General features: G+C 34.3%; 2 protein-coding genes across 4 annotated transcripts in view; one reads left to right on the top strand and one right to left on the bottom strand.

Annotated features, from left to right (window-relative positions):
- Positions 1-164: 164 nt before the first annotated feature.
- Positions 165-3,415, bottom strand: LOC121974459 (ribosomal RNA small subunit methyltransferase nep-1-like). Its single transcript, XM_042525524.1, has 7 exons — positions 3,058-3,415; positions 1,671-1,763; positions 1,204-1,348; positions 995-1,105; positions 832-914; positions 694-751; positions 165-401 (listed from the first exon to the last, which is right to left on the bottom strand). Exons 1-7 carry the CDS (start codon positions 3,331-3,333, stop codon positions 322-324), a joined length of 846 nt encoding a protein of 281 aa, XP_042381458.1. The 5' UTR covers positions 3,334-3,415; the 3' UTR covers positions 165-321.
- Positions 3,416-4,530: 1,115 nt separating this feature from the next.
- Positions 4,531-22,594, top strand: part of LOC121974457 (cleavage stimulation factor subunit 77-like) — a 28,326-nt gene continuing 10,262 nt past the window's right edge. The window contains exons 1-15 of one of the 3 annotated variants that reach the window (XM_042525520.1): positions 4,531-4,714; positions 4,840-4,911; positions 5,083-5,145; positions 6,897-7,006; positions 8,122-8,222; positions 10,522-10,583; positions 10,670-10,810; positions 11,066-11,194; positions 12,128-12,174; positions 13,295-13,358; positions 13,878-13,998; positions 17,536-17,594; positions 17,666-17,734; positions 17,842-17,982; positions 20,402-20,466. In XM_042525520.1, coding sequence (XP_042381454.1) covers positions 4,697-4,714; positions 4,840-4,911; positions 5,083-5,145; positions 6,897-7,006; positions 8,122-8,222; positions 10,522-10,583; positions 10,670-10,810; positions 11,066-11,194; positions 12,128-12,174; positions 13,295-13,358; positions 13,878-13,998; positions 17,536-17,594; positions 17,666-17,734; positions 17,842-17,982; positions 20,402-20,466 — 1,262 coding nt within the window. In that variant the 5' untranslated portion in view covers positions 4,531-4,696. Of the gene's footprint in view, positions 4,715-4,839; positions 4,912-5,082; positions 5,146-6,896; positions 7,007-8,121; positions 8,223-10,521; positions 10,584-10,669; positions 10,811-11,065; positions 11,195-12,127; positions 12,175-13,294; positions 13,359-13,877; positions 13,999-17,535; positions 17,595-17,665; positions 17,735-17,841; positions 17,983-20,401; positions 20,467-22,594 lie in introns of those variants that run through there. The other 2 variants (XM_042525519.1, XM_042525522.1) reach the window with 2 other exon arrangements.

Raw genomic sequence — 22,594 nt, 5'->3', positions numbered from 1 at the left:
ATAGCATTTCTGTTGCCGTCCTCACCCAACCTCAGGATTCAACACGACTTGTGATTTTTGTTCGATGAATAATTTTGATAAATATTTTTGTTATCAAGAAATCGTACAATGCATCATGCAATAGCGAACTAAAAGTAAATGTATCAAAATTGTTGATAGAAGAGTTGAAGGAACAAGCATCGGACAGCAAAAATTAAGAATAACAATAAGCTCTTATCGTACAAACAGTGGTGAATACTTCAGCAATTGCAAACTTGCTAATTGAAATTACAGAACATGTCGCCTACGATGGCTAACTAGAATAAAACAGTCACGTAACGTTTATGTGATCTTCCATTTTTGCTCAAATGCACTGCATATCCTGTTCAAACAGCACGCCGCGCTCAAGGGGTACTCTGATACTGAAAAACACAAAGCAACAATAGTCTTTAGCAACCAGAGCCAATGGTGCAATGAAGGTTAATGACCTAAAAACATATTAAGTTACAATTCAAAATTAATTGTTCAGAAGGAACAAAGGGCTAAACTTAGTACAACATGCGGCAACCAACTGGAACAATCGTTTAATATTTACCCTTGATGCAACGAGTTGACATATTAAAGTAATAGTGCATCAATATTTTAGACTGACAAGAAAATTGAAATAAATCATATAATGTTGCAAACAATATAGTCGATTGACCAGAGGCTTACTGGATACAAAATCATCAATGTATTCCTTACTGATTGCTCCATGAGCCATTGCACCAACCTGGAAAGTTATATTGTCAGTCATTCGATGATAAAAGGCTCAACCATAGAATTAAGAAAATCTCGTGTTTTTATAAATACCACAAAAACAAGCGGAGCATCATCACTAGCAGTAGCAACATAATTGGATAAGTTAACCAACTTGTCTGAACTATAAGAGAGACCTGCAAAATCGAAAAATTAGCAATCAAGAAGCAGTTTACATAAGGAATTTAAAAGGAAAAAAATAAGAAAAATTTATCACCTATTTTCTTGGAATTGACAGGCAAGTGACGAGTCACTGGGTTTTTTATAACGTTAAGAAGTTTCTCCCGCTTCCCAACAGCTGTTATGCTTAACTTTTGTAACAATTGTGCTGCAGCAGTCACACGATGCAAGTACTTCCACAATTATACTAATGGAATCAAATATACAAAAATTGGAAGCAACACAAAGGAAGATCTATGTACTTACACATAAGACCACAAAAGCGCTTGAACGTCCTCGGTATACGAACATGTGGTTTAATTTCAAAAAGAACTCCTTTCTCTGTTTTCACATAAATAGCTTGCAACCTACCGGCCTTGGCTAAGGGACTATCAAATATTGCAAGAAGGGCCTGAATAAGAGTATGTCTGCATGTCAATTTTCAAGTACAACCAGAAACTCTTCAAGGAGAACTTTTAATGTATAGGCATTTCATGACTGCTAGATGGCTAGAGTTTTTGATTTAGGATTGTATGAGTTCACAAATTCTGAAAGATTTCATGAACCACAAGACGCCAATATAATTTGACATAGTTTTAAGCACATTCATATGGGAAACAAAGTCAAACGATGATATAGGAGTCAATAAGACAATAATATTCATGGCAAAATATGAAGGAGAAATCGAAACAGGAAAAGAAATGCAGAAACATCTAACAATCAAATCAACTAACCTGGTGAATGATGTCTGGTCTATAATCAGCAGGGTTGCGATTCTGTTTCTTCAAATAATTTGTATGGTCATCTGAGTTCAGAATTTGAAAATTCTGTATACAAGCAAAAGTTTCTTAAGCAAACGGAGTAAGAGATACAATGGCTGCTTAATAGAAGACATCTGTTATGCAATTCTTTTATTTCATAACTTTGTATAAAAAAATCATACCAACTTTTTGTGGAAGGGGAAAAGAGGTAAACCAATCTAATTAGTGTGTAAGAAAATTGTTTGTCATCAATTAAAGTATGCTAATTCACCCCTGGTTGTTTCAGTGAAAAACAGAGAGTAAATTCCCACGCCACATGAAGCTGGAGATAGAAAGAGAACCTAAATGATGTAATGACGTGGAACTTAAAATTATACATGGGTGGCATGAGGCCACACCTAAAAAGAATCAGCATATTCAATGATTCCTAGTTTTCATAATTAATTTTATTTATATCTGCATTACTTTATTCATATCCTTCATCATGTTTTGGCAGCTTCCTTATTTTTTTTTCTTTCATAATGACACGTTCTGAATATAATTTTCTTCTTGTTATCAGTTAAAGCATTAGTATTTGGATTGAAATTCAAAGATGATAAATCTAGAATAAATTTAAATCAAACAAATTGCTTTTGCTCAACAATTTTGCTTTCTCTCTCGCACACACAGTGAACTTTGAGCCCACGTTCCCTGGTAAATCAGTACATGCTAAAGTAGATTCCTTCTAGTTATCTTCCATAATCACTTGTTGCCTTATTAGATAACATTAATGTGGATTTTATTATTTTCCTTGGGATCTAGTATTTACTAAGTCTCAACTACTTACAGGGAGAGTAATTCTTTCCTGTAATAAGCCGGATGGGGTACCTACCAAACTAATCTCATTTAAGAGCACATATCTCTGTGTAGCACAAACCCGGAGTGATCAATGAACATCCATGCAATATAATCTGCAGCCTAAGTGTAAACATGTAATTCTAGAGAGTCCTAGCATACATGTAATCAGTTTGTGTAAAGACATGTGATCTTCCATACAAACTCTTGCAAAAAAATTGTGCAAAGACATGCCTAAGTGGGAGAGAAGACAGCATGTGAGCCTGGGTGATCACGGTCTCTTGTAATCAGTTTGTGTAAACATATGTGTAGGTGGAAGACGATCAGTTCCTCTTTCACAATAACAAACTCATTAATCTGCTCGAATCCAACAAGAATAAGCTATAATATACAAATTTTCAGTGAAAAAATTTGCAAACGCCTATTCATTATTCAGCATGTACATGACAATCCGTCTCAAATCTCTACACGCTGATGACGTAGCGGTGTCGATACGAAGTACGAAAAAAAAAATTAACGGGGGTACCTTTCCGACTTTTCCGACCTCCAGACAAGCCTTTTCGAGAACGAATATGACCCCCGGCCGCTTGGCTCTGTCGACAGGCCCAGTGATAGGGAGGACAGGAGTCTTGTCCAAAGCCTCCTCCGCCCGCCTCTCGTCCTCGTCCTCCTCTACCTCGACTCCAGTCTCCCTTTCTCCCTCGTCGGAGACGTCTTCTACCATCTCCTCCTCGGTCGGCGATGGTTCTTCGACTCTCCTTCTCTTGAGTTTCCTCCCCTTCACTGCGTAGGGCCGAACCATCTCTGCTCGGCGGCGGGTGGGTGCAGTCTGGAAGAAGAGAAACCGATAAAGGATTCGAAACCAAGTAGGGAAATTGTCTAACTAGGGCGAACATTGTTATTTATTTTAATCTTAAAAAAAAAAAGAGAAATAAAAATCATAAAATTCGTTAAATCGCACCCTTATATGTTCGAATTTTCAAAATACTCCTCCAACTTTTTAAATTCACAAATAACTTTCTAAAAAAAATAATTTGTGAAAAAACAATTAAATTATTTTATTTGACAAAGCGTTTCACCAAATATCTAAACGATCAAAGAATTAGCAAACAAATTAATGAAGTTAAATAATTTACTTATATCTATTTGATTTAATAAGCAAATAATGTTTTTATTAAAAAGAAAATTAAATCAAGCTTTTTAAAATAATTTCTATTTAAAATTTAATCATTTCTCAATTATATTACTTGGATTAGTATGTAAACACCCATGGTTATTTTAAATTTACTAGTGTGTAAAATAAATGTAAAAATATATTAATCAAAATAAACAAAAAAAAAAAAGAGAAGGAATTTGATCACCACAAACAGCTCAACAATTCCTGAAGTTAAAGTTTATTTTTTTAATTTAATACTCGTGATGAGCACACGCGTCACGTGTGTAATATAATAGGTATTTTTAAAAATCTGAATTATTTGGGTATTTAAAAATCTGAATTATTTGGATTTTCGAATGTCACCCTTACGGTTTCCCTATAAAAAAAATTAATTTAATTTAATATTATATTTATCTTAGTAAAAAAATTAAAAAAGTATATTTTTTAATATTGTCGGTCTAAAATATTCATAGAGACTTCTTTGATGATAGTGTTATAAATTCTAAGATATGAAACTAAAAAGAACTATATTTTTTTATATAAAACAACCAGAGAAAATTAATGATGAGAAAAATTCATAATAATATGCCACAGGCGAGTCTCAAACTTTAGATCACTGATTGTTTCACTTGTAAAATTATTAATAAATCTTGGAATTATTTTTAATGTGAATAGAAAAAAGAATATTAACGTAAATTTATTTTAGGCTCTACCAAAGTTAATTAATAAAGGGGAGAAATTTTTAATAAAATAGTAAGATATAATCGATTTATATTAATATATGTTATAAAAATTATTAATCAATTATTTGAATTTGATAAAAATAAGCCCACAAACACACTTAGGTCACTTGCATGATTTCTTCTCCGCCCTTTTCATCGGCTGCGCCCATTAGGTTTCGATCGTTTGATCTTTGCACGGAAATCTAACTTTCTCACGCTACCTTCTCCTGCCCTCTTTGAATTTAGGGCTTGGTGGAGTCAGCTGTAGTCGATAGGAGCGAAGGAGGATGTCCGAGGAACCCAAGGCAAGTTCATGATTTTGTAGGTGTATTATGCTCTGTGCTCTGCCGTCCGGTTTTAGTGACTGGGAAGCGTTTTGTCTTCTCGGCTTTTTCCCTGGGTTTCTTACTGCGATTCTCATTTTCGGAAGAAAGGTGATGATGGCACAACTACCGACATATACAACGTTGAAGCTGCCGAGATCCTTGCGAACGAGGCTCAGGTGAGAGTCAATTCGCATCAAAGTTGTATTTTTGTTAATAATGATGACAGAAGACTCTCAGTGAAATCAAGATATCGTGATTTTGTCACTAGTATTATCAATTCAGACGGAGTTGCAACATGCTTGATGAGGGTTTGAATGTTTCTCAACTGTTCTTTTTGGTTTTTGTAGCTTCTCTCTATCGCTGAGGCAACTCCAATCTACGAGCAACTTCTTTCTACGTTTCCTACAGCTGTAAGTGTTTGTCTTGAATTATTCTGTTTATTTTAATTTCATTTCACAAGAAATTGTTGGAATTGGCAATGGCTAGTTGAAATTGACATGGTATTGCCAAAGAAATTGCATAAAAGTACACGACAAAGATCCTGTTATTAAAAAGCAATAATGGGTCTATATGGGATGTAATAACTTTCATGTAGGTAAAACTAAGTTGGTTGCCAATGAGCTGAAGGAAATCTATCTTTATCTTAGGATTGGCTTGACAAAGTTTTATCTAGCTCAAATTTGATTCAACAGCAAAATTCTTGTTTGAACTCAGCACGTTTCGATAACACTGAACTTTATTGTACTTGTTTATGTAGTTATAAAGCTTAACCCAGGATCATGACAACAAATCCTAGCTAAGAAGCTTTCCAATGCTTAAACTTGGTCTGAGTTGGTATTTAACTAAAGTGCTACTTTCAATAAGCTTATATATGAATTAACATAATCCAAGTTGGAAACTGATTGAAGCTTGAACCCATCATAATTGAGATCAAATTCAACTTAAGACCCACAACTTGTCAATTTGTCAAATTGATAGCAGTAGTTTAATATTGATTTTGAAGTCTCATGGAGCAGAAAAATAATCCATATTAGAAAATCAGTCCATTAACTTTCAAAGGCTGATTGTCCTGAAATGTTGAAACTTAATTTAATCTTTTCATTAATCCATAACACTCCATTTCGAACTAAAATAAAGTGTCATAAGCTGTAGCTTCATTACTCATTCCCTAGAACCATTCCCAGTGGACATCATGTGAGGCCTAATGATGGCTTCCTCATCACACAAGTAACAATTTTCAATGGTGCCACAATGCCTAGGATTATGTTGATTTCATACAATTTGTAGCATCCCACTAGATGAGAGAATTGATATCACACAAATATATCTTCCCAAACATTTTGCTATGCCTAGGATTAGATTTGCTTTGATTTCAGAGCTCAGTTCATTTTGATGAGAGAATTGTTAAAATTAATTACCTGCCAATTCTTATGTCTAGATGATAGTGGTTCACTTATTGGAACTCATAATACTTTTCACTGGTTCACAACTCCTTAGGTGGAGAGTTGTGGAAGAGGCTGAAGAGCTACTATTGGGCCTCACGTATTTCTAATTAAGCATGATTTTATGCTAGGAGCTTAACTTTCGGTTTTGACAAGGACATCAAGTCTTAATGGAAGGGACTGTGACATTCTAGTTTAGTCCAACATGAAGGGTTAAGGACTAAGGCAAGGGCTTTAGTTTAGCTTATAACTACTGAACTTAGATGAGTGAGTTGCTATTAATTCTTGTTTAAGCATTTTAACTAGGGGTCGGACCTAACAAGATAACAAGATAGTTCTCTCATCAGAGTGTAATTTGAAAATAAAGGATATTTATCAAATCACAAGGACAAAAGTGATACTGATGCAATGAAAAAGAAAGTGAATTAACCATCCGGTTAAAGTTCTCAAGTTGAATAATTCATTTTGAAAAGTATCGGAGCTGCAAATGGACCTTGTTTTTCCACTTGAAGCTGTAAGTGGATTATACACAAGTATAGATCTTATGGTGGAATACCACTTGTATTAACGGATGCCCTTTTAACTTCTCCAAAACACTGTTGTTGAAGCTTGTTTATAGTTTGTTCTTTTTTGGCAGAACACACTGGTCGTTTGAATTACCACCTCATATTTCCCCTTTTTACTTGGATTAAATTTGATTATTCCTCTTGAATATGCAGGCCAAATACTGGAAGCAATATGTGGAGGCATACATAACCACTCACAACGATGAGGTTACAAAACAGATATTCAGTCGGTGTTTGTTGAACTGCCTTCAAATTTCACTATGGTAATGATTATTCTATTCTAAGTATATGTTTTTTACTATTAAAAAAAACTATTCAATGTGTGATTATTGCTTCCAATTTTTCTTGAGAAATGAAACTCGGTGTCATGTTAATTGCTAATGATTTTCCCACAATGACTGATGAAAGTCAATAATGAAGGATGATTCTGCTATAGCCATGTATTGCCATCCTGTTTCTCTCGTTTACAGTATTTCTTTTTCTTTTTAAATTTACTTAACGAGTCTCTGAGAGTTACTAATAGAACTTTGCTACCTTATAACAAGCACAAAATCCTTTGATGTCCTGTTTGTTTATGATAAAATATCATTTCTTTTATTGAATTAGATCATTTTCTGTTATTTTGTAATAATATTTGTTATGTAATATTAGTGATAATACATAGTCTTAATGATTCTATCTATTTAGATAAGTTCTTACAATATGTTTGCAATTTAAGTGTGTTACAGACTCTTGAGCACCTTGCAAAGTTTCAAATGATAAACTCTAAGTAGTTTTAGTCTCTATCTAGGTGATCAAAAGATTAACACACCATCTATCTAAAATAGACCTTTAAAAGTTTGAAGCTCTCTACACCATAAACTCTTAATCCAAGCTTTGACCACTTCAATCATCAAGTTCATAATAAGTTCCATACACTTGACGTAAAAGATCAAATATAAATATCTAACTTGAATTGCATTGCCAAAACATGAAAACGCTATATTGGGATGAATCATTGCTCCAACACTTATTTAACACCGACTGGTAGGGGATGGAAGAGGAAGAAGAAGCCTTAGTAGGAGAAATATACATGTTCCTGTTCACCATTGTTCGAGCTTGGGTTCATTGTTTCCCTAGAGATTTTTGCTTGCTGGTTAAACATTTGCATGTTTAAGATCACTCAATGCAGACTTAATTTCACTTAACAATGTTTAATTCTGTCAAAATTTGCATGCTCTAAACATGGCAATCGTATTTGGTAGGGGTCACGTTGTAAATGTTATTTTCTTCCCTTTTTTGCATAACTGGACTCTAAATCTAGCTTTGTAAAGACTATTCTTCTGGATTTTTATTGACATTATGTTTCTGTTTCTTTTGCTTTATTTTCAACACATAGGCGCTGCTACATCAATTTTATCAGGAAAGTAAATGAAAAGAAGGGAACTGAGGGTCTTGAGGAGACCAGGAAAGCATTTGATTTCATGCTGAATTATGTTGGTACATTCAAGTACTTTGTTTGGAGTTCATTTTAAGTTCTAATTCTGTAAAGTTTTGCATTTCAATTCATATGATTTTTTTTATATCAATTGCTGAGTTTATAATACATAAACCCTTATTGTCTTGTTGCACTTGCATGCTTTGTAAGCTTCATAAATTTCAACATGCACCACAAGAAGAGTAAGTGATGCAGCAAGATGACCTGCAAAATCTCATATGGAGACAAAATTCATGGAGAGAGCTTTTGTTAAATCGATTGATTATCTACAAGGGATTTATCTATCTTATTTGCCCTTGTGAATATAACAAACCTTTATGATTAATTATAACATATTTTAAAACTTAAAGCATTGAATTTAAATCCCCCCACCCAAAAACTAAATTTTAAACTTGTCTTTTATATTATTCTACCACACCAAGAATAATTTGACCTTGCTAGAAGCTAGAAGATCAAACTTGTTGACACCTAATATAAGTGTGAAGTGGACGGGCAAAGGCTCTTTGGGGAAATAATATTCACGTAACTATCTATGATTATTTTACATTAACTCACTATCTATGACATAGGACAATTTTATATGATTTGTTCTCACAATTTGTCGAAGTGGGAAAATACTAATATGCTTTTATGATTTATTAAATATAGGCACGGACTGAAGGCAACACACCACGTAGAGCTCCTGCCTATTATTTTCCTCATCTTGATAATTTAGGTCATACTTTGAACTCTTGTGTCATTCTAGTATAGTCAAAATGTATCGTTCTAACAAATTACCAAAACTCGGTACTATTCAGCACAGGAAATTTATCTTTTGTCTATCATGTCAATGAATAGTGTATCTTATTAGCATTTGACACTTTGACATGCTACACGTGTCAAAATGAATTGAAATAATAATTGTTATTTTTTCAGCTTATGTTCGTACAATACAATGTCAAAATTGTATCATTTTAATGGGACATGAAGGTTGACTTTTGATATGTAATTATATTTTTCTTTTGTTTTTCTTCCTTTCCATCTCCTTTCTCCTTTCTCCTTTCTCTTCCCCTTACAACTTTTCACTTCACTATATGTCAAAACACTAGCATCGGTTTGTTGAAACACTATTGTTTGCATGAAAGTTCGAAACTCTAGCACGACTCAAAATTTTGAACCTTTTTAGGGTATTTCTATGGTCTCAAACTTATCATAAAATCTTTGAGTTAAAAGTTATGCTTTTTTATTTTCACTCTCATGTTCGGGTTTTATGAGTAAATGGGGACATTTTGACACCAAGTGGTCCCTACCATGATATATATAACTTTGTATGTTAGGGATAAAGTTAGGATTATGTTTCTATGGTCATTTAAAAGTATGCAGGCTACCTTTTACTCAGTGGATGACAACGCAAAACAAGTCAAGCTAGTGGGGTTTTTATTGGTGATCTCATATGAAGTGGTGCATTTTCAGTCGAAGGGGTTCATTTGAATGCTGAAACCTTTCGGATTTGCTCAGTCTTCATGGCATTATGGTAGGTCTTGTTTAATGGATAAGGACTACTCTATGGTCTTCTCTAGCTTTGCACTGTAAAGGAGGAGGTAAAATCACCATTGAGGGATCATGAGTGACACTGTAACAAATTGTCAAGGAAGGAGATTGAGGGATCACTCAGTCTGCCTAATGCAAAGCAGAAGAGGACGTGGATAGGCGGGCTTTCTAAATCCTGTTGGATGGTTCTGCGAGCTGGGGGGTGAGCATGGTTATGAGGTGCTGGCTGATTGGATTTGGCATTGACATGGGTGGGTGTAGCCTTAATTTGCTGGAGAGAGTTGGTCTTTGATGTCATTGGAAGGGAACAAGGAGAATTTTCTCCTAGTCAGTGATGCGGTGATTACAGTCACAAATAAAGGGCTGTTATTGGATGGAATTGCTATTTGGTCTCTGCTTCAGGTTATTAAAGTGGTTTCTTGAAGTGCCTGATTTTATAAATTAGTTCTTCTAAATAATGAGTGCCCTAATAAATATAACAGCTTTAGAAAACTCAAAACTATTTTATTTTCTTTCATCTAGTTTCAACATGATCCAGAACCATCAATTTAACACCATCACTGCCTATCCATTGAGGCAAATTAAGTATAAAACCAATACGTGTATGTTGTATCCTCAACAAAGCATTAGATTTTTGCCCTTTCTTGATTTATTGTGGTTTATAATTTCTTACATTCCTTTTATGTTGTCCAATTCTCATGTTGGGCACTGCCAAGAAATTTTTGATCTTCCATATACTATGTAGTTTTCTAATAATTTGATATTGAACAGGATATGATATCTCTTCTGGACCTGTATGGCTGGAATACATTGCTTTCTTGAAGTCATTACCAGTCGGTGCAGTCTATTCTATTTATTAACTTTGATTCCAAGTCTCATACTTGATCGTCGAGATGACTATTAACCTTTTGCTGACTAGGTTACAACAGCTCAGGAAGAATCTCACCGCATGGCAAATTTAAGGAAAGTATATCAAAGAGCAATTGTAACTCCAACTCATCATGTTGAACAGCTTTGGAAAGACTATGAAAATTTTGAGAACTCTGTTAATCGCACAGCTGTAAGAATTCCATGATGAATTATTTGGGTATCTCTTGTAATATAAGATTGAATGCTATATGATACTAGATACAGAAAAGTTACAATGAACATACTCTATGGTTAGGAATTGGGAAAGTTGATCACTTGATTTTATGAATGGTCACATGTGGAATTTTATTTTAGATCAGTTATCACTTTTGGGTTCCTCATTCTCTTAGCATAAATTAGAAGGATGTTCACCTCAACAATTTTTTGCCTTCCTCCAATTTTCTAGGCAAAAGGGCTTGTATCTGAATATCAACCAAAGTTCAATAGTGCCCGAGCCGTCTACAAAGAACGAAAGAAATACCTAGATGAAATTGACTGGAATATGCTTGCCATTCCTCCAAATGGATCATACAAGGTTTGCTGTAGTTTCTCAGTTGTGAATTTATTTTCTAGACACACCAAATTCATATAATGTAATGCTAATTTTTTTTTTGTTATTCATGCTTGGGAACCATGTACCAGTTAATAATTACCATTTTTGAGTAATTTATATTTATTTATAATATTTATCATGCCTCAAGCTCAGACCCACCATATGAACTTCCCTCCCTTGAAAAGGGCTCTACATGGTTAGTGTACTACACTGAACCTAAGTTCCACAAGCTGTACTTCATCGCTTATATATGCCTGCATAATCAACTTATTTATAACAACCTAAATTATTAATTTAGTCCACCTCAATGTCTTTTGGGAAAGAAAAAGTATTAAACATCAAAAAATAAGGATGAGCTTCGTTGACTGAAAAAAGTGATAGTGTAATAGAATGCTATTTATTTATGTGTTTATTGGTAAAGAAAATCAGATATTATTTGTAATTTCTATAACATAGTGGTCAGTTGGATTTTATACTTTGTAGTGACCAGTGTAATTTTCTTTTTCATGGACTTTTGTGTTGAGAAATTTCTTAATAATATATTATAATTATATATATCTAGTTAATTTAAGTTACAGATATGCATCCCTATATCCACCCAATTTCATTTTTATGTTATGAGGTGAACCAACTGCATATCATTTGCTAAGTCCTTTTTAAACCTTGTTCTCGGACTAATTAGGAAGGGCATGGTGCTACATTATTGAGCAGACAGATTATGTAAAAGGAATACAACTCAACATGATTGTGAATTGAATGATGTGTTTAGGTTAGAGTTTTTTGTTGGAGAATAATTATGTCTGCACATCCATGTATTTGTATACACTGGTGAATTTCTGTATATGCTTTATGCTGTGGAACAAATTTCAGCAATGGTTTTTTAAATTCTTGACTTATTAAACCATAAACGTGCAGGAAGAGCAACAATGCATGGCTTGGAAAAGGCTTCTAGTCTTTGAGAGGTAAACCAATTTTTAATGTGTTATTTCTTTTATACTCGATCCCTGATATAATCCTAAACCAAAACCATATATGAAGTTCATTTCTATTATGTAGATTGTATATTCTTTGATTTCATTATTTATAGTCATCTTAGCAAAAGGAAACAGGTAATAGAGCTGGAGTCCTTTTACTAGGAATAAAGTCACATGATTCTTAGATTCCCTGTGGAGTTCACCTGCCTATTTGTGGGACTGGATCCAGTTGTGTTGGTTTGGGATTCTTTTAAATTTTTGGAACTGCCTTGCTTCTTTTGTGTGATGCTGATATGCTGGTCTTGGAGTTGGACCAATTGGTTGAACTGCTGTTTGGCTGGTTGGAATGACATGCACTGGGACATGCAGTAAATTTTTATCGCACAAATCTCTCTAACACGGAGGAAGAACTCTTCAATATTCCACTGTCTATATTGTGGATTTATGGGCTTTTTGGTTTTAGTCTATTTTTTCTTGGAGATTATTGTGTAGGTTGTTCTCTTGATCTGCAAGCTTGATAACCAAATTGAACATTGGCTTATCATTTATCAAAATTGTTGTTTTAAATAGCACAATCTGTGCCTGCAAAACCACGAGTATTTTAGGTTTAGGTCTGGACTGTTGAAGTATTCTGTCATCAGCATTGTTGTCATTTGCACACTGGTGCTTTGTTACACTACTAGTCCATGCCAAGCAAAGTAATGCCTGTTACATGAATTATGGCATCACATTGTTTAGAGCCATTAAATCCTATTGTTGTTGTGATCACATCTAATATCCATGTCAGATACCTTAATTGAAATGAGTATATTATAAATTAAGACCTTCAACCATGTTGAGTATGCCTGCATGAAGGGAAATTAATATGAAGCAATTACTGATGTTTAGTTGCTTGCCTATTCCACTTCAATATTCAACCTTTAATGCTCCTGGAGTTTGAACTTTTTCATACTTAAAGAATTTATCATTGATTTTTTAAAAATTATCTCTTTGTCAAGTTGGATCCAACAGTAGCAAGTTTGTTTCATTGAAAGAGAAAATGCACTTGTTATGATTGAATTTGGTATGGAACATTTCTTTGACAAACTTTTGATTGTCTGTTATCCAGAGGGAATCCCCAAAGAGTTGACAGTGCATCTGCTAACAGACGCATTACATTCTGTTTTGAGCAGGTATGCAAGACAAATGCATTTCATTATATGTTACTGAACTGATGGATTCAGAGCTGCTGTTATTTTTTAAAAAGAAATACTTGCAACATGGGATCACAATTGGTTGGGTATTGGTATTCAGGTACCACAGATACCTGGTTATTATGTTCCTATTACAAATTCTCAGGTCGAGTACTGTTGTTTACCAAATTATTGGGTACCCATTGCCCATCACAGACCACTGCCTTTGGTGGCATAAAGCTATTGACATGTTGTTAGCCTGCTTGTCATCTTTGTTAATTTATGCTTACTCTTAACTCATGCATCATTTATGAGGATAAGTTAATTGACATTTCGTCGTGCTCTTAACCTATCAATAGTTCCTTAATCTTTATGAATTTGTTCTATTTCTTAATCAATCACATTTTTCTTTCCTGTTTGCTACTTCTGAATTCTCTTCAAAATAGTTCTTAGTATGTTTATGTAGGCAAATTAATCTTGTGATGAATAACTAATTTCTATATTGCTTACTATCACCAGTGCCTCATGTATTTGTATCATTATCCTGATATATGGTATGATTATGCCACATGGCATGCCAGTAGTGGTTCTGTGGATTCAGCAGCTAAAGTATTTCAGCGGGCTTTGAAGGCTCTTCCTGGTAATCTACTATTTTTATTGTGATAGTTGCTGCTCTGGCCATATTATATGTTCGTGTCACCTATGAAAGTTTTATACACACATTCTGATAAGAACCAAGTTCCAGATGTGGACCAAGTGCTGGATCATGGGTGAAACATGTTGGATCCAAAACATGGCTTGTCTATTCCATGAGGGATAAACTAAAAAGGGGCCCGAATAGAATTAATATATAGTGGTAGTTTATGTTTTAGAGTTAGTTATATCTTTGTGGCAGTTATGTTAGGGTGTTTTAGAGTATGTGTGATTATAAGTTTGGGGGAAGTTAGAGGGGAGGGGATCTAATAATTATTGTGAGAAGAAAGCATTGGCTTTGGGTTGGTGGAGAGAATTTTCTTTACCAAATTATTCGTGTTAACCTTAATACAATTATGTGTTTTGTGTGTTCTTCCATTCTGAATTTTGGGTTTCTAACACATTCTTTGTCACAATTTCTTGGTTTTGTTTCATTTGGACATATTCTTTTGGTAACAGTGTCTTGGTTTCTTTTATTTGAAAACATTTGTTCAGTTGGCATGTTCTTAGTAGTGCTTATATATCTTTAATTAGAAATTTATATCAATCTTAGGCAATGATGCCTTATTAAGCATCCATGTGTAGTATGTATAACAGGTCTATTATTTTTGTTCCAGTTAAAAACTTTACAAAGTTACACAAGGGCCATAAGAATTTTTTAGAACTTTACAATTTACATGTAACCTAGATATTTTTGTATACATTGTTCAAATACAAGCTTTCAATAGGCAAGTTCATAAAAAATTAAACTGTTGGCCATATTTAATTCCAAAGTTAAAGGCTGTTGAGTTTCTTCTTGTTCTCATCTTTTCTTAGTGACGCGTATCTCTCAGAGCATGCAAGATACGATATATCTTATTATGTGGGAAGAAGGTATTAAGTCTCAGGGGGCGTTTGGTTCTTTCCTAGGAATAGGAATCGGAATGGGAATCATTGTATTGTGGAATGGGAATGGGTATGAGCATGGATATCACTCTTAAAAGCAATGTTTGGTTAGTTGTATATCTTCTATCGGAATAAATCAAAGTTTCTTTTTTTACCCTTAAAGGAAAATAAGAGAAAAAATTAGATGTGAGAGAAAGATGAATGTGAGAGAAAAATATGATGAAAGAGAATGATGAGAGAGAAGGTATTATGAGAGAGAAAGTGTGATAAGAAAGAATGAAGAGAGAGAAAGTGTGATGAGAGAAAATGAAAAAAGAGAGTGTGATTGGAGAGAGCATGATGAGAGAAAATATGATGTGAGAGAAAGTATGATAGGAGAGGATGAAGAGAGAGAAAATATAGTGAGAAAAAATGAGGAGAGAGTGTGTCATGAGAGAGATTGAGGAGAGAGAAAGTATGGTGAGAGAAAAAGAGAACAGTGAATATGATGGGAGAGATTGAGGAGAGAGAAAGTATGATGAGAGAGAAAGTATAATGAGAGAGAAAGTATAATGAGAGAGACAGTGTGTTGAGGAAAAAAGGAGGAAGTGTGATAAGAGAGATTGAGGAGAGAGAAAGTATGATGAGAGAGAAAGTGTGATGAGAAAAAAGAGTGTGATAGGAGAGATTGAGGAGAGAGAAAGCATGATGAGAGAGAAAGTGTGATGAGGAAAAAAAGAAGGAAGAGAATGCGATGGAAGAGATTGAGGAGAGAGAAAGTATGATGAGAGAGAAAGTGTAATGAGAAAAAAAGAGGAAAGAGAGTGTGATAGGAGAGATTAAGGAGAGAGAAAGTGTGTGATAAAATGATGAGAGAGAAAATATAATGAGAGAGAATAAGGAGAGATAAGTGATATGAAAGAAAAAATAAATAAATATATTTTGATATTTGATATTAATAGAGAAAATTTTAGTTTTAAGTCAAGGGTATTTTTGGAATAAGGAAATATTTTGATTGATGAAAATAGGATAATGACTCATTGAAGGGGGGTACATGGGAATGAGTTATTACCCAATTTCAAGGATTCATTCCCTTATTTGCATTCCTATTCCTATAATCCAAACATTAACAATGAGAATTAATGATTCCCATTCCCATTCCCCACTCCTATTACCCTAAACCAAACGCCCCCTCAGTTCACCATCAAATTTCAATCACCTAGAGTCCTTAATTTACCTAACCTTCATTGACAGTATGCTTGTTAACATTCTCAGAACTCCAAGATACTTAGCACCTCAAGTATGAACCTGAGAGGAGATACATTTCCATCCTTGAATTCTGCAGTGTTCTTTCTTTGTTGAGTAGGCACTTTAGACCTCATTCCTAGACTAGAACAATTTGGCTTTTGATTACTGGGTCATAGTTTTGGGGAAATTCTTGGATTTTTCTTCATTAATTTTATCATCCAAATTCTAAAGTCATAATTTTGAAAGGTACCAATCGTAGATTCTATTGTTTTTTTTTTTTAAAAAAATTATATCACATTCCCTAGCAACTTAAATTAAGGCAATGCTATTTAGAAGGAAGGGAATCAAAATGAAGGGTGTGGGAGAGGGAAAGGATGAGGATCACCTGTCTTGGATAGAATTATGTAAAGAAGAAGGATTCTTGACCTTTGTTTTCCTTTTTCATCACAAACTGTCAATCACCATTTCATTGTACATCAAGGGACTGCTAGACCATAACTGGTTGCCTCCGAGCTATCACCTTTATCACTATTGACCATGACCAGCTTTCGTCACATTATTGACAGCCATCCTTGATTGTCGATGGACTATCTTCAGCCACCAGATTCAACTATCAAACTAGAATCTATCCAAACTATCCCTGACCATAAATTTTGACCATAGGGCCACCATGAATCATCATCAGATCATGGCCAAATCACATTGGATGTGGTCATTGAACCACTGCTAAACATCACTTGAACATGGTTGGACAACCACTATGTTGATCACTGTTGTTACCTTTCCAAATAAAATGGAAAACCCCTCCCTTCTTTCTTTGCTATCCTTTCCCTCCAACCTCAGTCCCTGCCTCCAAGTAAACATATTGTAAATGCCATAATCCAACAAGGATTTCCTTGATTACCCTGAAGAGATCTAACATTTTGTCTGAGACTGCATGAATAGTTACAATGGTAAGGATTTTTTTTTTTTTGAACTAACAACAACAATAATGACAATCCATATAAAAAATCCGTGTTTGTCTCAATTATTTTGGGGTTGCTACCTGATTCTTATAACTTTGTGAAACTCACTTCAAGACTGTAGTATTATTAATATCCTAAATTCATATATTAGTTGGGAAACTCTAGAGCTAGCTGATGCGTATTAAATTGGTTTTATTATTTCGAATAGAAACAATTTTATGCTGTATATTCAATTATAACGCACATTGACAATGTAACTTAGTTTCTTTGAGGAACTTAGTATTTGGAAAAGCTTTATAAATTCCTTTATTTACTGTAGTTTATAACAAAACCTATTGGCTTGAAAATGTAAATTCTTGATTATTCTGAGGACATAACATACATCAAAGTTTGAACTTTCTTTCTAGATTCTGAGTTACTGAAATATGCATATGCGGAACTAGAAGAGTCTCGAGGTGCAATTCAGGTCTATATATAATTTATTTTTTGTGTTATTTACAATATTTATGGGTTATTGAAGATTCCTCACTCATGCAGTCTGCTAAGAAAATATATGAAAGTTTTCTTGTCAGCAATTCTGGTGCAACATCTCTAGCTCAGATTCAGGTAGTCTATCTTCATTTAACCTTGTTTTTTCTTGAAGTATAGTAACCCACTTATTGTGTCAATGGTGATTCTTGTTTGTCAGCCTGAATGCCACTTTTTTTTTGCAGTATATTAGATTTCTAAGGAGAAGTGAAGGCATAGAAGCAGCTCGGAAATACTTTTTGGATGCTAGAAAATCACCAAGCTGCACATATCATGTTTTTGTTGCATATGCCACAGTAGTCTTTTGTGTTGACAAGGACTCAAAGGTTACAAGAGAATGTTCAACTCTTCTGTTTATATCAGTTTATGAAGGGGTGGAACACACATGCTTTAGATCATGTTAAAACACAGAATTATTAAGACAAAACTGTGATTTTCTTTGTTCATTGATAAACATAGATTGCAAAATATGACCCAGTACTTTGATATTATGTGAGACTTATATTAAGTTTTTAAAGGTGTTTCATGCTGGTCAGTTATTTTAGTGTCTGTATGGTGTGGTTGAATTATACATCTTGTAGGTCAATGAAATTGTTTTTTTTTTTTTTTGTGTGTTTTTGGTTTCTTTTGTTGGTACAGTAGGTACGGTATATTAATCAGATATGTAATATTTGATAAATAATTGAGATGGGCATCAAACTTGTATTTTGAACAACCTAGATTACTAATTTGGCAATCAAATTAGCACCTATGCTTTGTTTCTTAATGTTACTTCCAAGGTTTAGAGTTTCATTTTGTGTTGGAACCTCAGATCTCCATTTTGTTACTGCATAGTGCCGACACTTAGCACACTTCAATACTTAGAAGGGTTTGGAGATCAACTTAAATAGTTTTAATCCTATAATTCCCTTCCACTTAACTTTTTTGCCACCGAAAGCATAAACATATAGCAATTAGTTACCTCTAAATATAAACCTATAGTACTTAGAAAGTCAATAAAACCTATAAACCTATAGTAATTAGAAAGTCAATTGAATTAAAAATATGAAAATAACAAATTACAAAAATATAACAGATATCTTGAATAATGATTGCACCTTCATAATATCAAAAAGAGTATTGTGCTGAGACCAATTTATAACTTTCCAAGACGATATCAAATAATATCATGATAACACTTGATATTACAATGGATTTCTCTATCATGACTTGGATTGACACAGATGAAATTGGAATAGTTATAAATATAAGATAGGGATATATCTCAGCTTCTCTAGCCCTAGTATCACTCTTCCTAATGCTTCGGTTGGTGTGTTTTCTCAATCCCATCCCTTTTTTTTGTAGTGTTTTGTCTCCTCTCTGTGATCTAGAGATGGAATTGAATATGAGTTATGCGAATAGAATCTTGTTGTTTGGCAGGATGTTGGTGTTTCTCTTCTCTTATCTTCTCTCTTAAGTGTTTCATCTCCTCGTTGTCATTAATAGACAGAACAAAGGATGCGCCATGAGAAGAGAGGTGTCTCAGTTAGTTTCAAGTGGCAGCGGTCAAGATTGGCCATGCCTTGATTGGTACCATCTAAACCATGTCAGTACAAATGACACAATGACATTAACCTATGCCAAAAAAGTATTAGATCAGAATGATAATGTTGGCAGTGTAGACCAAAACCAATTGATACTTGAAGCCATGTTTATTTTTATTTTATTTTTTCTTTCCAAAGGTATCCTTGGCTAAATGTCTGAGATTGTTTATTATCATTGTATCATCATAGACTTTGGTAACTTCTCAAACTTAGTGTTCAATCATGATCTAAAACTTGCCTGAAGTTCAATTTAGTCAGTATGCTAAAAATATTATCAAGGGCATGACAAGAAAACAAAATTTGTGTCAGGTCTAGAAAATGTAAATGAATCATTTACAGGGATCAGAAATAAAGATGAGGAAGAAGAATTAGTGAAATATATGAAACATCTGAACTTCGCCTTTCCTTTTGTGTTTTATTTTGATGTTATCAAATGTGTGCTCTGAGATATGTTTGTCTGACATGCATGATCGTATCTTTGCATAATCACAAGGATAGATAGGATTAAGGATACTTCCGAAGTGTACTTTTGTCTTTCATTTTTTTTACCAATCATCAAGAAGGATATATCACTAAATACGATGTGGACTTGACACATACTTAGCATACGTATTGATCTTTCTTTCTTTGGCATAAATTCTTATTATTTTCTTCATACTTTAGGTTTACTGCTCAATGGCGTAAAATGATTCATACAGCCGACCCCATCTAGTGGGAAAAGGCTTGGTTGTTGTTGTTGTATACTTTAGGTTTACTATGCTAAAAGTTTCTCCTTGGGATACCAATTAGTCTGATACTTAAGTCTATTTATCTTACACCATATTTATGCTGTTTCATATCCATCCTTTTGCTGTATTTTACTTTTGAACATCTGATGCACTGAAATACATATCACAAGTGTTTTTCCATTCTATTGTCTTGTCAGTGCAAGCAAAGAATTGATCATTGCCTTTTTTTTTTTTTTATTAGATGAGAAAATGTACCTTCACTGCTGTGTGTCCCTGTCATTTAGCTGGAACAAATTATATATGAAATCAAACCATGCCAATTGTTTTCATTATCACTTAGTTTCCTTTGATTTGTCCAAAAACAAGGTAGCATATGATTGCAGTCTTTGTAAGATAAAACTACATTGTCAATATTTTTGTCTTTGTTCTTGCAGGTCGCCCACAATATATTTGAAGCTGGACTAAAGAGATTCATGAATGAGCCCGGTTACATTCTTGAGTAAGTTTTTTTATTTATTTATTATGAATTCTTCTCACTTTGGATTTTTGTGCACATATCAATAGCTGTCGTTGCATGACTAGCATGGTTGTTAGTTGGATTTTGGATCTGTTTGTTATAATGAACATTGCAGAAACTCCTCATTCTCACAATCCTGTCACAATTAACTAATCTTGAATTATCTGGTACATTGAGGAATTGTTTCAATGTGTGCGATCTTAGTAAACACAGTATGACGTACTTGTGTCAGAGAAATGAAAATCAGGGCCATCGAATTATCAGAAATTTTCCAGGTAGGATAACATCAAGCAGTGAGCATAAATGTATATAAAGGTGAACAAGTGGACATAAATATATAAAGCTAAATGAAGTGTGACTCTATCATTAGTTGAAATGCATAGATAAATCATTGGCAAAACAACAACAATACAACACATCAATATAAGAGAATCAAAGTTCAAATTCTAGTAGGGATGAATATTTTGGAGATCGGCCTCCAAGTGTGCATAGGTTGTGCTCCGGATTTACCCGGTAGGCGAACAGGGGGAAGGCCGTTACTTCTAGGATTAGTCAGGCGAAGCCTGAGCATGTGGATTATCAAATATATATACACACACACACACACTATTGTTCTGCTGCGCACCGTGCAGTGTGCAGCATTTTTTTTTTAATCTTAGGGTTTAGCCATTTAGGGTTTTAACTTTAGGGTTTAGGGATACTACTAGTTACTCTGCCACAAACCTACTATGTGATTATCAATGTCCATGTTGGATTGTTGGTACTGTTAGTGTACTACAAAAGCATCATAGAACTATCTTTTATAGACAACAATTCATGAGCACAACTGTGGGCTTGAGTACTCACAAATTTGCAGTAGAATGGTATTTCGTGTTCTCTAATATGGTAACAACTACCAATGGTGGCTTCATCATGCTACATTGCACACCTCACACTCATTGATGTGGTCAATATGAGGCGACACTATTGGTAAAGACCATGGATTGAAATCTTATTCCATGCCTGTTGGCACAGGAGAATTTTTTTTATTCTATCGGCTAATTGACGCACAAAACAACCTGATGCAATGAAAACATTCTCTAGCATCGAATCGAATGCAAGGCAAGCCTTCCCTCTGTGGAATCACACTTGCTTTCCTTTTCCTACATTGAATTTAACATGCAGCAAGCTTCCAACATCAAATCAAAAATGAGTCAAACTATCAACAAAGATAGGCAACTCTCCAGTGTTCAATTGAATGCAATGAAAATTTCCAATGTCGAATCAAACATGAGGCGAGCTTCTGTTGTCTTTCCGCTGTCTTCCAACATCAATTCTAGTACTCTTCCGCATCATCTTCTAGCATTAACGTTGCACTTTGTCTCCTACACCATCTCCACATGTGATTGCATCTTATTTCTAGCTTCGATTTCAGTCTTCATGCCATCTTCTAGCATCTATGTCACACGCTGTCCCCCCACCCCCTTTGTGCACATTTGACCTCTTGCCCCCTTCTCTTCCGCTGTCTCCGTTTCTCCTCTTTTGTGGCTTAGCACACCACTGGCATCTGGCACGTTCTGTACATTTCATTCTGGTGACGGACCTTGGTAAAGATACTCATGGTTCCAGGTCATGCGAGTGTCACTTCATGTTTGTGTATAGATTATCCATAAGGCGGAAAGATATCAATAAAAATCGATGATCATGATATTGCTATTAATAAGTTTTATAATAAAATCATATTATTATTAAATAAACCATGTTTGGTGTTCAATTGGGTCCTCAATTACATCCAAATTGGATTATATTCAAGCACACAATAAATTTTAAATCGAAATTGATGAAACATTTGCCAAATTTCAACCTATTTCATCTATTTTTACTCCCAATTTGACCAACATCAATTCATGCTATCTATTTTCTGGTGCAGTCTAATTCATTTCTAGCTGTTATCTTAGAACTCTATATTTCTGAACTTCTTTGAATTCATGAGATGTCCAATTTCTTAGGAAGGATCTAATCAACCTTTTTGGACATCAATCAAACTTCAATGATTTTTGGTAACCATGATTAAAGGTGGGCTAAATGATCTGAATATTAGCAACATAGCTTTACAAGGAATCCAATGATA

This window comes from Zingiber officinale, chromosome 4B, assembly GCF_018446385.1.
Source record: "Zingiber officinale cultivar Zhangliang chromosome 4B, Zo_v1.1, whole genome shotgun sequence".
NCBI classification, from domain to species: domain Eukaryota; kingdom Viridiplantae; phylum Streptophyta; class Magnoliopsida; order Zingiberales; family Zingiberaceae; genus Zingiber; species Zingiber officinale.
This window is presented reverse-complemented; position numbering and strand designations above follow the sequence as displayed.